Source organism: Medicago sativa, chromosome 7 (assembly GCF_051527215.1).
Source record: "Medicago sativa cultivar Bolivia chromosome 7, Bolivia_mono, whole genome shotgun sequence".
NCBI lineage: Eukaryota > Viridiplantae > Streptophyta > Magnoliopsida > Fabales > Fabaceae > Medicago > Medicago sativa.
In genome coordinates, this window is record NC_140755.1 from 34947251 (window position 1) to 34964166 (window position 16916).

At 34.7% G+C, this 16916-nt stretch overlaps 1 protein-coding gene and 1 long non-coding RNA gene across 4 annotated transcripts; both read right to left on the minus strand.

The window, feature by feature from the left end:
• Window positions 1-1688: 1688 nt before the first annotated feature.
• LOC146905882 (uncharacterized) lies at window positions 1689-3034 on the minus strand. 2 transcript variants are annotated; one of them, XR_015018185.1, is made up of 3 exons: window positions 2296-2408; window positions 2067-2186; window positions 1689-1993 (listed from the first exon to the last, which is right to left on the minus strand). It is a non-coding gene; the product is annotated as an uncharacterized LOC146905882 (long non-coding RNA). The 2 variants fall into 2 exon arrangements; XR_015018186.1 differs by lacking the exon at window positions 2296-2408 and adding an exon at window positions 2921-3034 and having other exon boundaries at window positions 1855-1993.
• A 7163-nt stretch (window positions 3035-10197) lies between these two features.
• LOC146905883 (amino-terminal glutamine amidohydrolase) lies at window positions 10198-12586 on the minus strand. Of its 2 annotated transcripts, none has more exons than XM_085724695.1 (2): window positions 12416-12586; window positions 10198-11112 (listed from the first exon to the last, which is right to left on the minus strand). In XM_085724695.1, the coding sequence occupies exon 2, from the start codon at window positions 11068-11070 to the stop codon at window positions 10393-10395; it is 678 nt and encodes a 225-aa protein (XP_085580821.1). In that variant the 5' UTR covers window positions 11071-11112; window positions 12416-12586; the 3' UTR covers window positions 10198-10392. The 2 variants fall into 2 exon arrangements, with proteins under 2 accessions (XP_085580821.1, XP_085580822.1); XM_085724696.1 differs by having other exon boundaries at window positions 10198-11103; window positions 12416-12555.
• Between the last annotated feature and the right edge of the window lie 4330 nt (window positions 12587-16916).

The window sequence follows — 16916 nt, forward strand, 5'->3', positions numbered from 1 at the left end:
CTAGTGCCGCCACTATTCTTTAGTTAAAGGGGTAAATATTTACATAGAAATCAACATCTTTTAAATCTATGATCACTTTAACATTTAGGTCATAAAACCTATATGTTTCGTTATATATAGCATACCCAATGAATACACATTCATAGGCTATACTAGTGTGTTCAACTCTCTTGGGATTCATAGTCAAAATATATTCCACACAATCCCAAGTTCAAAAATAAGACAAGTTGGGTTGTGTTTTCTTCAAAAATTTCTTAATTAGAATTTTTGTTCTTAAACTTGAATACTCTATACAACATAAATTTCAATCTTCGTTATAAAAATTGAACATATCACACAAATCAATTTTATTCTTTTCAAAATTCACAGTCATCAATAAATATGATAAAATATCATTTTATCATTTCTAGTTTATGTGTCATCAAGTTCGCACATATCATAATTTATTAAGTTTAGAGATTCATATTCTCTAAACATGGATTTAAATGAACCTTTTGGTTCATTTATCTTGACTGCAAAAAATAAAATTGTCTAATCATGTAACTTTGGAATTAAGTCCAAGTTACTCAAGTTTAAAATTAAACGCATGTTCACATGATAATTTTGATATGTCAAATATTAAGATCACACAACTAATAAAATAGAAGGAGAATTTAATTTTGAACTTACCATCAAATGCGCAGTCTTTTCCACAAGAATGCATGGTACACAAGTCTCTCTTTAAGTCTGAGTTAACTCAGTCTTATTCAATAGAAATCTGATATACAGATTCTTTCTTTGACATAAATTAGAATTTCACAATTCCATTTATTTTCCTTTATTGCAAAATTATAGATTTGGAGTTTTTGTGGCTCGATGGGTCTATGGTTCATCGCTGGTACCCAATATTCTAACAATGTTGCTGCACTTATCTTGGAGCCTTGAACTCTCAATATTGTTAGAGGCATAATTTTCTTGTTACTGTTTTTCAAGTGAAATGGCTGCAATTTTTCCATAGTTTTAATTTACACTTCAAGTGCGATGATAAACATTACATATGAACCAAAATTAAAAACATATGCTTATTTATAATAATACTGCCCAATTATCATTGCCAGCAACATCATAAGAGACTTAGGAATTTTTTAGGAATTTACCACGTTGGTGTCCAGGGACAAATATAAATACCCACAATTTACTCCACATTTTTACCAAAAAAAAAGATATGTGAATTTCATAGTGTTGTTGTTTTAAATAACAAGCACATCATCGTTTCAGTCGAATGATGTATTTCTATAGCTTGATTTATCCTTAATCTATTTAGGGTCAACTTAACCTCAATAAGTAACTTCTTCGGTAGACATAACATAAAAAAACATCTTAAAATTGTTGTTTTTAGATTTCCAAACTGTTGTATTTGGATTTCCAAATTCTAAAATGAATATCTACCAAAGTTGTTACTAGGTTGAGTCACGACCAGGTCGCTCTTTTTAAGACGTTTCGTGCCAAAGATACCAGAAACCAATCATAGAACAAAATAGCTACTTGGATTCTCACTCCATGCCACGAGCAAAGCAAGAGACCTGTAAACACTAAAAATGCAGGCAACAGCTACTGAAAGAAACCAAGATTGGGCCTATCCTCCAATAAATAGAACTAAATTGACACAGATTCTTGTGCTTGCCTTCGTCAGCTGATATTCGGTCGAATTGACGTCTTAATCTAAGATATGATTAATAACATACTAAGAAAAATGTATGGTATACAAATTGTTAAGAGTTGTGTATACTAAAAGCCATCCCCGTACATAAATGGTAGTGACCCCTTGATAACGTATTTGACTGCATGCTCCTTCCTTTTGGCACGTGAAGAAACTTTTTCTCTTCTATATAAGCCTGTAGTTCGATTATGGTACATTGTGTGATTTCAGATCAACTAAAAAGTTGTCTGAGATGATTTCGAACATCTTCAAGAACTGAGATTTATATCTTTTATACAAAGCAAATCCAGCCATCTGCGGACAAAGTAGAAATAGTTAGTCTTAAAAGATCCATTAATCAAAACACCAAACATTTTTCATTACTTACTTCCAAAAATGCATGGAGTGAAGCTGTTTATTCATTGGCTGGCAGAGAATTCGAGAACCTTGCAAGCCACATTCAACCTTCTTGCAAGCCGTTCAAGTTTTGAATGTTTGGAATTTCAGTCTGTCAAAATAAGCACGGTCAGCTGCTCAGTAAGATGAAATAAAGTAGTCGACAAACTAAAAGTATCGTCCAAGTGAATTCGTCAAAAATTGCGACTATCATGACAAACCTGAACTAGTGCGCCATACAGTTTCATATATGATTTTAGCTGATCTAAATAATTTTTTGTACACTCCAAATTTTCACCGTCTGATTGATAACCAATACTTCTAAAGTATGCCTCTTTCGATTGAAAGATAGAAATCCAACAGCATCAGTACCCCCACATTTGTAAAATCATATTTGCAGAAGCACGGGAAAATAATATCATAATAAATAATTTCAGTTCATTTTTACAATTGAAGCTCAACCATATTTTAATTGTCTTGCACTGTCATGAACCAAATATTCCAAAAATATAAACTATTAGGTGAAGATATATGAATTGTTTTATAATATTTATAACTCCCCCTAATACTATTTGATGCTCCAACCCTGGCACAAACCATCCTAAAAAATTGAAGTTATTATCTGAAGACACGTGAATAGAAAAACGTATAGTTTGTTCTATATTAACTGATAAATAAAAATAAAATAACATCTACTATAAATAACTAAGCCCAGTTTTAAAATTTGTTTATTGTTCCTGTTATGCTCTTTGTTCCAGTCAAGTAAAGCAAAAAGATACCGTCTTCCTACTAAGTAAAGCAGAAAGATAGTAACTGTCAATGGAATCACCAAAAACATTGAATTACCTTTTTAGCAAATATCTCAACACTGAATGATTGAGGACATTGACCATCATTCAAAATTGTACCGAGTTCTTTTGCTTTTGATCTGCAGAATGGCCACAAGGAGAAACAGTTTAGGCAAATATGAAAAAGGGCAGCTTTGGCCAACATACAATTGTGTATCTGGGACCCGTCATTTCAGCGAGAGGAGTGTCAATGGATCCTCAAAAGATTTAGTTTATTCTCTAATGACCTATCTCTACAACACTCAAGGCTGTTCGGGGATTTCTTGGTCTGACGGGCTATTAAAGAAGATTTATTTGTGACTACGGTAAAATAGCAAAACATTTAACCAAGTTGTTGAAGAAAGCGAATTATTTATCGAAACAAAACACTTTTTCAGGAAATAGAACTGGTGCTGTTTATTAGAAACTTGAAAATGTTGACTTCATCTTTAGATGCAGAGAGAAACTAAACTAAAAATTCTAAATATAGAACAGAAATGAGTGTGTTACATTTTTTTTTTTTTTTTTTTTTAAACTAGTGATGTAATCACCACTACAATATTATATAAAAGAGAAAAGGAAATACAAAAGAGTTGGAGGACTATACCAAAGCCAGCCCATTAGAAATTGACAAACCTATAGTTAGGAAGACCTAACTTGTTTCGAATCACATCTTGCCTAATACCAACAGGAACAGTGTTCCACCACATAGTTCCATTGATGTTACAACCAATTTTTGCAAGCAGGTCGGCACATGTGTTGCCTTCCCTATAAATATGAGTCACTAAGAAATTCATTTGTTGTGTTTTAAGCATGCAGTTAGCCCATCTGTTTCGAATACACCAAGGGACCAAAAAAGAAGAGGAAAAAGCCAACATTACCACTTTGGAATCTGTTTCTAACCAAAGATTCCTCCAGCTCTTATCAAACGCAGTTTCAATCGCAATCATTGCAGCAATAAATTCTGCCATAATAGCTGAACCACGCCCTAGATTCGTAGCAAAACAGCCCAAGCAGTCAGCCATATTGTTTCTGAAAATGCCTCCACAAGATGATTGATTTGAGGTGGATGATCCGTCAGTATTGCATTTAATCCAGCTGAAGGGTGGAGGAGACCAAATCACCTCCTTGATCACCGGAGCATTGGGAGGATGAACTTTGATATTAAAATGTTTCAAAATTAAAAAATCTTGAATAGTGCAGTAACCAGAAACCTTAGATAGATTACCAGACAAAGCTACACTAGCAATGATAAGATTAGTAGCAGTCCTCCATGGAATGAGCTTAGCATTGAATCTGGCTTGATTTCTGACAAACCAGATTGTACTAAGAATGTTGATAAGGCTAGACTTGATAACAACCTTACACTGAGGTGACCAGTTTCTATCAACTAGCTTCCAAACTTCTTCGGATGTGTTGAAATTCATGTTTATATTGGTAACCGAAGAGAACCAATTCCAAATCTCTTTCGCATAAGGACAATCAAAAAAGATGTGAGAAGAAGTCTCAATGTGATTTGAACAACAATTGCACATGGAAGGAAGGTGGCAGCCTCTACGAGAAAGGTTGTCATCCGTTGGGAGCTTTCCGTGCATAAACCTCCAGACGGTTAAGGATTTTGAGGGAGGAATATCAGAGGACCAAATACTCCTTGCCCAATGTAAGTTCTGGCCGTGAGGTGCTTTGTGTTGATAGGCTTCTTTGAAAGTAAGATCACCTTTACTAGATTTCAGCCAAATCAACTTATCCGGTTTCTTTTGAAGAGGGATAACCACTTGTTGCACAATGGAGGAGATGTTTGGGAAAGGAGTAGAAACAGATGCTGGAATTTTCCATTGAAAATTATGAAGAAAATCACTGACCTTAGCTGATAAAGCAGAGGATGCTGATGGGGAGATATTCAAGAGCTCAAATAAAGGAGAACTGCACCAGTGATCATTCCAGAAGTTAATTGTTTCTCCATCTCCAAGGAGCCATTTAGAGTTTTCAATAAGGTTTTGATATTCATTTTTGATGCTGCTCCAAACTGACGAGAAAATATGATATTTAATGACCTTATTTCTCTTTATAACTCTACTGTGAAGAATTTTTGCCCAAGATTCCTGATAATTTAGCATGCCCCAACACAGCTTTAGGTTTGCTGCTTGATTGATAGCTGAGATTGACCGGATACCGAGTCCTCCTTCTGATGTAGGCTTGCAAACTTTTTTCCAAGCAACTGTAATCAATTTCCTCTTGGAAATATCCCCACTCCATATGAAGTTTCTAATACATTTCTCAATGTCTTTGATTAAGTTAACCGGCCAGTCATAGATAGAAATAGAGTGAATGAGCATACCTTGAATGACTGACTTGACAATCTGAACTCTACCAGCAATAGAGAGTAAAGAAGCTTTCCAAGATGCTAATTTACTCTTTATTTTATCAGCAATTGGAAGGAAATATAGAGTCTTCGGTTTACCTTTGAAAATGGGGACTCCAAGATAGTTGAAAGGAAGAGAACCTTGTTGAAAGCCAAGAAGTCGAATGTAAGAGTTTATTCTGGTTTGTGAGATTGATCCTGAATAAATGGTGGATTTGTGAGCATTGATTGTTTGTCCTGAACACAAAGCATAATCAGTGAAAAGCTTTTGAAGATGTTTGATACAAGATAGCTTCCCTTTACAAAACAACATGATATCATCAGCATATAAGACATGTGAAGGAACATTGCAATTGTTAGAAGCTTTGATCAAATGAATCTTGCCCTCTTGAACAAGTTTAGATATTCCCCTACTCAGAACATCTTCAGCAATACAATGAAATGGCTTCAATGAAGCTAATTATAGGGAGCTAGTACGAACAGAGTTAGTTAGAGTGTTGGTTGCAACAGTGTTGACTCAGCACAGTTGGTTACGGTGTAAGTTAAGCTAATACATTGTAACTATTATTGTTACTAGTTCTGTGTATATCTCCCCATCAAATCCAAGTGGATTTGTTATGTTAGAGAATAGAGAGGCTTTGTCAACAACTCGAAGCTTGACCTTCAGAGATAGAAATCTGAGAGGAAAAAGTGGTTTTGTCGGCAAATGTGCAAACTGGTAGTGGCAGGTATGTGTTGCACAATAAGACTACTATTTATCACTTTCTATCTAATTCCATATACTTCGTCTTTGCATGACGCACAGGATTGTGAGAGAATGTTGTTGTGCTCAGATTATCAGAGAACCGCAGTAGAGTGCTAAAAGGGACTTTTAAGTTCTTTTTGAAGAGATTGCAACCAAGAACCTCGGATGCTGTGTTGGCAAGGCTTCTATACTAAGCCTCAGTCCTTGACTGTGCAACAAGTGTTCAGACCACCAAGAGACTAAATTTGATCCTAGATAAATGCATAAACCTAAAGTTGATTTTCTATCATTTGGATATGCTCTCAAATCAGTATCAGAAAATGCAGTGATAGATAAAGGTTTGAAGAGATGAACTGGATTGAGCACAAGACCATAAGTGTCGGTGTCGTGTCGGTGTCGGACACACGCCTAATCGGAGGAGTGTCCGTGCTTCATACTGAGGCCTATTGCATGCAATATCATAAATTAAGAGCCTTAAGACAAAGGTGTCCAACTAATTTTTCAACCATACCTGTTTAGTTATAACTGGGTTTCTCTCACATAGCTCTTTCAGTTTCTGTAGCCTCTCACGCTCTAGATTTAAAGCACTCGCTGCAGCTCGATATACATAACCTAAAGATCGTGGAGGTATTTTAAGTATAGATCTCAACTTGCACAAGGAGAAGGATCTGTGGTGAGAGTGAAATGGATTATGAATATTTTTAGAGTTAGTTAGGAGAGTTCTCTCTCTTGTAGGAGCATAGTGCTCTTGTTAGGAGTTCTTGAACTCTGGTTTATCTTGTCATTTTGCTATTACATCATCATAGAGTCTCTGAGCTCGTCTTTACCATTCAATAAGATACATATTCATCTTATTTTATTTTGCGGGTTCTATCGGTCTTCATTATCATTGATGCAGTATATTATTTTAAATGACTACATACATATGCTTATTGTTGTCAGCTGCATGCAAGGGAACTCAACCACGTGAATATATCAAGTAACACCAATCGAACCAAAGCTTTGAAACTTTACAAAGCGATTCAACGATACAGTATGCCATTTTAAAAACAAAGCAGTCCAACCAAGGAAAATTATAAGTCTTAATGACATTGAAATTATTGCTCATGAAAATAGCTTTCTCAAATAAATATTGATGAGAAAAGGAAAAAGATAAATAGTTTCTCCACAAAGAGAAACAACCACTTTCGAACTTTGGGCTGTAAAAAGAGAAGGCAAAGCTCTTGCATATTGAATGTGGAAACTAAGAATTTAGGTTGGGCCTAATTCAACTTTACAAAACGGCTTGTAAGGTGAGCGTTGCCCAAACTTCATAAACACTGCATATCTCTAGGCAGTGTGGGACTAAATCCACCCTTTCACACCCAACACAGTGAAAGTGCTGGAGAATGCAATGAAGACAACCCAAATGCCGCAATTAGGCAGCTAGGGGAAGACCACAAAGAATGCAGAATTTCTAATGTGGAGAAACTGATAGAGAGCAAAAACTGACACTGGAAAGACATATTCTAAATGTGATGAGTAGTGAAAAAAGAAAACCCATACCAGATTCCTTGGTTTCGGTATTTGATAGGCTTGATGCCGTTTTGGAACTTTCTGCGGCATCCTTTTCAGCTCTTCTTTCAGCTTCTGCTGCTGCCTTTGTTTTGGCTTCTATTACTGCTTTTCTCTCAGCTTCCAACGCAGCTCGTTTTACTTCCTCAGCTTTATGTTTGGCCTGCACCCACAAAATTTCAATATCATGAATGAATGACCATTTGGCATTAAGCCTCTATAAAGAAGATTGGTAGCAAAAATGTATGCTTCAACTAACATTAAAAAGACCCATATAGTGGAAGACATTATGGCGGCATTTGATCCATGTAGCCGACCCCACTTAGTGGGATAAGGCTTGGTTGTTGTTGTTGTTGTTGTAGTGGAAGACATGTGAATATCACTGAAGTACTAACAAGTTTTAGGCTAGTATATCAGGTAAAGTGAATAGGCCAAACCAATACAATGATAAATGCATGTGCATCAGTTTAGGACTCTCCAAACATTACTGTAAACTAATATAAAAGAAAAAAAGCAACCCAACACTTCACTTTGTAGTTGTGAACAGATGATAACTATAAATGAAATTTAAAGTTCGTGTATGTATAATTTTTTTTTTTTCCATATAACACAATGACACTAAAATATAAAAGTATAGTACCTCTGCTTCAGCTTTAGTCTTTTCTTGTTGTTGCTTTTCCTCTTGAAAAGCAACCTTTCTCTTGGCCTCTTCATACACGGCATCATTTCGTATTATCCTTTCTTCAATTTGTGATCGGAGTTCACGGTTCCATTGAACAGCAGTCAGGTGATTATCAAGTGCTTCTGCACTGCAAAAAGTTCATCAGTTTTTTCATTTTCAACATTCTAACAAAGAAATTATCTAACAAAAGAGTGAAAGAACATGAGCAATTATGTTTTTGGTGGTTTAAGAGCAGGTCTAGTAGAAAATATGCTAGACATGTCAAATATTAGTCATCAAAATGAGAAAAAGAACCAACATCAAATATCAAGCAAGCCTAATATTCATACAATGAATTTATGAAATAAAACAAGATTCCCCAACTGTAAACGAATGTGCATCATAATGAATTGCTTTCCTCCTATAGAGTATATACAAATCAGTTGTGTATCCTTTGACGAATATTTATTGAAGAGAATTGTGAAACATATAATGCTCCCACCTCACTCAAATAAATGAAAAAACAAAGGTTTAATTGATCTATACAAGTAATGGTGCAACAGCAAAAGCAAAGTCATGCAAAATAACCCATTCTTTGAACCTTTCACAAAGCACATTAACAACATAGACAATTCTAGAGGAGCCTGCAATTCATAGTCAATGCTTACTTTAAATCTAACAAGATAAACATGTTGTCGAATGAAGGAATCATGTTGCCTTGAAAAGAAAAGACAAAAGGGCAGGACGAGACAGTGCAGTCTTACATTTGGCGCTGATACTGAGTGTCAAGTTTTTTATCCAACTCATGCCTTGTTTCTTTGTATTTCTCAACTCGAAGATGGGAAGAAATAGAGTTCTGACTTTCATTCAGTAGAGCTGTCTTCAATGCTGAGATCTTATTTCTAATTTCATCCTGTAAATCAATAAGATCAGAAACAAGTACTAGTCAAATTGTTAACAAGTGTATTGGTATCAATAATAGGATCATATGTACCACTGACACTTCTGATCAAAGGTGTGTCTCGTGTCCGACACAAGCACATGTGATTATATTCAATTATGTCATTTTCTCAAATTATTACCGGTCTCAACGTGTCAGTGTTGTATCCCTTGTGCATGCTATGTTAATGTTTCATAGCTTGTAGCACCGACACTTCTGATTGAAGGCGTGATTGGTGTTCGACACGTGCCAGTATGTGACACCAACACGACACTGACACATGTAATTACCTTGAATTATGTCATTTTATCAAATTATTGATGGGGTCAACGTGTCAGTGTCTTTGTCCAGTGTCTGTCCTTGTTTCATAACTCTGTAGCACTGACACTTCTGATCAAAGACGTCTTTGGTGTCCAACACGTGTCAATGAGTTACACCGACACACAACATGACATCGACGTCCATGTGATTACATTCAATTATGCCTTTTTCTCATAGTGTCAATGTTGCATCCAATGTCAGTGTGTGGCATCGACACGACATGGCACTCATGTGCATGTGATTACATTCAATTATGTGTGTTAGCGCCAGTGCTTCATATATAGGATCACTCACATTAACCCTCAATTGATGTTCGTGTGTCAAGTCAACCAAGGAACCCTCTACCTCTCCAACTTTACTCATCACGGTTGCACTTCAAAAGCAAGGTCAACATCGGAATCATCACCGTCACTGAGATAAAGTTCATGATAAGTGAAGTGTTTGCTAGTGATGGCATTTTCGTCCTCACTCTTTGTCTCAGGGGCACGAAATACTCTCATCTTCAATTCAATTTGTGCAAAACCTAAACGAGTTTCTTTTGATTCTTTCTTCCTCCGATTCTAGGGTTTGTGGATTTGTAACAGATTCCGTCTCTCTCACTCTTCGATTCTACAAAAACGAGGGTTTATGTACCAAAAAGAAGACGAGGGTTAACCCAAGAGTGGTTCTGTTGGAACGAGAGAGTGGAAACAAAAAAAAATGATTATGAGAAGTATGTAATAGGCATCAAACATGCATTTTTTCCATAAGCTACAAATATTAGCTTCATGTTTTAATATCAAAAAGCAATATAGACATAAGTTTGAGGTGACAAAAGCACAACCAAACACATTACAAACAGTTATGTGGCTCAAATACAAACACAAACGCAAACAAAAACACAGTAAATATAGATCAATATATGATATCTATTTAGAACCATGAGGCTGCTGTAAAGATATCTGAGAAAACAATTCCTCAAACTGATTTTCCTTTATCACCACACCATGTTTCTGGGTAAACAATGCATCTTTGACAGAACCGGTTCTAACATCCGCAGTAGCGTCTGAAGTGGATATGTTAAAGTATTCATTGAGGTTGTGCAATGTTCCATCTTGAGCAACTATGGGTTGATGTGGAGGAGGCTGTTCAATCCAATGTCCATCAGAACCTTTCATGTGTCTTCTATCAGATGCAAAACAACGAAGGAAGATCGGAGCATGAACAATTCTGAATAATCTATTATATTCAGAAAAAAGTTGAAAAGAAGGGCGAATGGTTTCAGACACATATGAAGGTAGAGGTGAAGGAAAAGGAAGAGTTGAATCTAAGTCCCAAACTAGTGGGAGGCCACCTCCTTGATTTATCTGAATGCAAATGACATGGTAATCCCAGAGAATAACCCCATCTGCCCTTTGGCTAGCTTTTTGATTCCAAAGTGGGATATGTTTCTTTTCATTGGAAATGAAAGCAACAAAAAGATCAGATCCTTCGGAATTTGCTATTCCATCACTGCATAATTTCTTGCAAAGCAAATATACATTCTCCTCACAGTAAAAAGGGGTGTGGTGGAAGAGAGAAACATCCATAGTTGACGTTTCCGCCATTGATCAACACTCTGCAGCGCAGCGGCAACAAACCTGTAACAACTGGGATTTTTAACCAAAAGAATTTTTAGATTTAAATATTTTTACACAACATCAAGACCAATTTGAATAACTCAATTAAAATTAAAAGCGACGTTCATTACAAAATCATTGAGAAGGAAATTATTAGAGTTTACAAAACATTTGGAAATTAAATTACAATAATATAAAGTCTAAAACTAGACATTTGACACTGTGATCCGACTCTGATTAACTTCAAAAGGCTTATACCTAAAAAATAATCAACATAGTGGGAAGAGATACTATGATCTCAGTGAATTCCCAAACTCGGGATAAAACATAGTATGCCAATTATAAAATTAACTACTAATTATAACTCCGGAAGATTATTATCATATAACATAATAATGTATACTTTAGCCTTAAACTATTTTGTTTACTAAGTATTCAAGATTTGCCTTTCTACCGGATATCTTGATTTATCTAGGTTTGTCCTGCAATGTTTAACTTGTATTCATACTTATCATAGATTATTTGTTCGTTCGTTCATACTTAGCGTTCGCAACTTCCCTGAGCGTGGGTATACACAAGATAAAGTTACCTACTAGTAAAGTACGCTAAAAGCGGTAAGTGGTGCCGCACCTACTACTTTACTGTAAACGGCATTTAAGGTACCCTTTTTCCTGAGATTACCTTATCTACCCCACAATTTTCTATTTAATCATTATTTTTATATACTACCTAGCCGCTTGATTACCGACTAGTAATTATCATTATCTTTTATTCTTGTACTACCTAGAAGTATAATTATACTTCTAGTAATCTTGGATGTCTTTACTTATTTGTCATCATATACCATCATTCATAATAAAAATATCATCAGTTACTATACCAAAAATGAATACAAAGACAAAAATTCACACTTCAAACCCAAACACACATACTTTGTGCCATATGGGGCTGAAGTAGATGATCCTTCACAAATCATATACATACTTTATGCTAAGCTAAATGTTGAAACTCTAAATCATTAATTGAAGCAAATATAATTTATATCAACATTTACCTATTCATATGTCAATCCACATACATTTGTCCACTTCATCAATTCATCTTAGCTAGTCTAATCACACAATACTAATGTTCAAGTGAGAAAACTAAAATCTTAATCCTTTAAATGAAATTAATCATGTGTCAGTATCAGCTCAAAAACATTCAAATACAAATGAAAGCAATTCAGTATTCAAAGATATAATGAATCATAGATCAATAGAGAAGAGATAATTACTCAATTCTAATTTCATAATTAATCAAATGAATGACGGATGAAGGAAGAGGAACCCACCTTGATTCTAATGATTCTTCTATGCTCCTAGCTTCCCCAATCCTTAGCTCTTGCTTTCAATTTCTACAAAATCTCGAAAACCCCAATTTCACGTTCTTCCTCTTTGATCAAACCCTAGCATGAATTGGTACTATAAACTTCTTCTTATTGCATTAGAAAGGGATAATCTTCTGTAATTATCTATTGCAAAGAGAGATTCTAAACTAGAATTGGTGATTTGAAGTGAAATGGCAGAGAGACGCGATGGAGATGGAGAAGGGAGAGAAGTTGGAAAATCTGTTTTTCCTTCTTTTGTTCAGATATATATACAAAGTGTGTTGGCCAATTACTAAAATGTCCCTACTAAAACATGGTAATTGCTCTTATGCAGTAGAAAATCCGATTTAAACAAAAGACCACACCTTTTCGCATAGGAGATGGCTTCTAAGCAAAACGCTCTCGTGATTTCGGGAAAAATCCATCGTTTAGGCTTTGTTTGGATGAGAGAAGAAAGTGAAAGGAAAGATAATGAAAGGAAAGATTGTTGAAGGATAGAAAGTGAGTAGAAAGTGAATGGAAAGTGAGATGATTGTTTAGTTGTTTGTTATAAATGAAAGTGAAAAGAAAGTGAAAGGAAAGAAATATATATTTATGAAAAGACATAAGTAACCTTTGTATTTGGTGATAACACTTGATGCTATATATATACTTTAAAAATGACGGTAATTTTTTTAAAAAAAAAGTTATAAAAAAAAAAAAAAATGTATAAAGCCTTGATGTCAAAAGCATTTTTTTTTGAAGGATTGATGTCAAAAGCATGTTAATCGAAGTAAAGAAAGAGTCAAAGAGTACATGCACAACCAAAAATAATTTTGCTCCACAAATGAGGGTGTTTTGGTCAATTTATTTTATTGGAGGTTGAGATCATGTTTCTGCACATCATGGGAGGGAAAGTTTTTAGGCGCGGGACCCACCAATCTGAGACTTTCCATCCTCTCTATCATGCATACCAAATTATGGAAGCACGTTTTCCCACAAACTTTCAATCCTCTCAGCTATCCATCCCTTCTCTTTCAGCATAAACAAACGATACGTTAAGGTTTAAGGGATCAAAATAACTGTTTTATAATTTTTATCGGGATTTCTCAGGTATTCATAGAATCCACGAGGTTTCGATACTTTGTGTTGTTGTTCCATCACGTGTGTTGCATCACATACTAACCTTTGTAGAACTTATTTTACCCCTTGGATAGTATTAGCTCTAATTTAATTTATTTTTAGACTACTAAGACCATCTATATTGGTGAGGTCTTAACCATATAAGACCTGATACCTAATAGATACCTCCAATGTACTCTCTCCGTCCCATATTACTTGACCTATTTAGAATATTTGCACTATTCATGTAACATGTTTTGACTCTATTTTTATATTAATATATAAAAACAAAATATAGCATATAAGATGTTGTTAGATTCGTCTCAATTAATATTTTCAAAATATCAAATTTTCGTAATTTTTTTCTACTAGATTATTAAAGAAATTTAAGTTTAAAATTGTGCATTGACATACGTGACAGAGTCAACTATGTCAAGTAATATGGGACAGAGGGAGTAATAGGTACTCCCAATGTGGAATTTTTTTTTGGGGTCTCTTAAGAGCATAAACATCGGTGCTCTTTTTAGCGTGTCTTGCAAAATTTGTCAGACAGTGTGCCAGAATATTACGTTTTCCAACAAGTTGGGTGGTAATGTATTACCACGGTTCCTTTTCTTGTTTTTTGATGCAAAAATTAATATAAAATTAGAAAGTGATTTTATACTATAAATTTGAGGTGTATTGTGTGATTAAGTGAGACCCAATTTTGAGTTTTAGATGAGTGGTATGAATATTTAAAAAATGTAATTGAGTGGTTTAAATAATTGAGAAGTGCAAAATAATATAAAGTATTATGTGGGATGTAACACCCCGTTTTCCCAACGTAAAAATTTCTTAAATAAAATCAGAGTTTTTCATCATAAAACGGAATGTCACATTTCTTAAAAAAACGTAAATGGAATAATAATTTATCCTTCAAAAATATAACAACATAATCTTTAAAACTTCGCAGCGGAATAGTTTGACAACTTAAATAATCTTTGGCACAAGGGCCTCAATATAAAATTTCATAAAACTTAGTTCAACATCAATTCTTGAAAGATTCATAAAGTAATACGTAAGGAACAGAAAGTAAAGACATAATCCCATCCCGTTACGTATCAGAGCACCTAAGACACACTTGTGAGGAGTCCACTCACGACCGCAACTAATCCTGGTTACCTGCAAGTTACCCATACGAAGAGCAACATTTCCAAGCAGAGGGGTGAGATTTCTCAAACAATAATATTAAGCATATAAATCATATAAAGTACATTCAACAACTTAAACATCTTATAATTCATTAATCATATCTAATAACTTAAACTTCCTTAACTAGTGTCATTATCCTTCCTACATTAGTCATATACTTCATCAAGTAATCTCAATTATTATTCATAAAATATCTTATCTTAAATCATGATCATAAGCATCAATATCTAACACCAAATATAATCGTAAGCATCATCATATAATTCACATAAGTATCATTATCAAAACATAGCATTTATCGAAAGCAACTTCATAATCAAGTTCATAATCAACTTCATAAACAAACATCATCATTAAATCATAATCATCAAATCACAATCAAACTTCATAATCAAACCTCACTTAACTCGACAATGCGACTCAACTCGACTATGTAACTCTTAACATCTCAAATCATCTTAGCATCTTGACAACTTAACAACTTGACAACTCGACAACTTCACATCTTAAATCATCTTAAAACTTCTTGATATGCAAATGCATGTGGTACCATTCAACAACATAAATGAGCGTAATTAGGCTCTTCAACATGTGAGCATAAAGCTGCCGGGCTTAAAGCCCCCAACGTAGTTTGAGCACAAAGGCTGCCGGGCCTAAAGCCCCCAACTTTAATGAGCACAAGGCTGCCGGGCCTAAAGCCCCCAACTTTAATGAGCACAAGGCTGCCGGGCTTAAAGCCCCCAACGTAGTTTGAGCACAAAGGCTGCCGGGCCTAAAGCCCCCAACTTTAATGAGCACAAGGCTGCCGGGCCTAAAGCCCCCAACTTTAATGAGTATGCAATGGACTCAACTTCCTACAACTTAGACAACTTCATGAACATCTATGACATCTTAACATCTTGATATCTTGACAACATAACATCTTAATAACTTGATGACTTCATAACGACTTGACGACTTAACAACTCTTATCATCTTAACGTCTTAACATCTTGACAACATATGGATCACATAAATAATTCATGTCATATCATAATATAACAATATCAAATGATAATAAACAACATCTTAAAACATCATATTCATCAATCATAAACAACTTCATATAACATCGTATTTAAACATCAACAATAATTCACTATGTATCTTTGTAAAAACATAATAAATTATCCACAACATATTTTCATGTCAAACCAAAACTATTGGAAAGATATCACAAATATCAACAACTTTCATGTTTACAACAAAGATCAATTCAAAACAGAAACATATGAACAAAACGCAAAAACATGAAACAGAGAATGTTGTCACCGTACAATTTTGCTAAGACCTCCCTGTAGTATTTTCATCATAACTCACAGACCAAACATCATTTTCACGTCAAACCAAAGCCACTAGAAAGCTAACAAAATTATCTAAAACTTTCATGTTTACTCCTAAGACCAATTCTGTACCGATCAATACCAGTTTTTATTTTAAATTCGGAAAAGTTGTGCTGAAAGTCCATAAAAATTCACTGTGACCTACGTGTAGTAATTTGACCATAACTCAAGTTCTATAAATCCTATTGACGTGAGACCAACGGCATTAGAAAGCTAACATCCATACCTACAACTTTCGTGTTTACACCTAAATCCAGTTCGGAACTTAAACTTGTCAAACTGAGACAATAAAAACGCGTTTTGCACATTGACAGCAAAATCGCAGTGCAGCTGCGATTTCGCTTTGGGGAAATCTTTTCCACTTCTTATTCGATCCAATACTCTCCAAACTTGACCCTAATCATTACCCTATGATTGCCCTATCATTAGAACACTAATTATTCATCAACTTACTGTATGCAAATTCAAAGGGTTCTCAAATCTATTAACAACTTATTACAATTATTAAACCCTAATTCTTAAACTCATCAACATCTCATCCAATTCCATGGTTTTAACCTCAAAACTACATCCAATAATCATCATATGGGTTATCTAAGGACTGTATACAATTTCTACATCAATTCAACAAGTTTTCATCATCTAATCATCAAATCTCTCTCAAAACCCTAATTCTCAAATTCTCACAAACTTTCCCCAACTTGTTAGATGTAATCTAATGATTTAACAACTTAATATTAATGCAAGATAGTCTCACCCTCACCTTAGATTAATTCCTGAATCATCAGCGG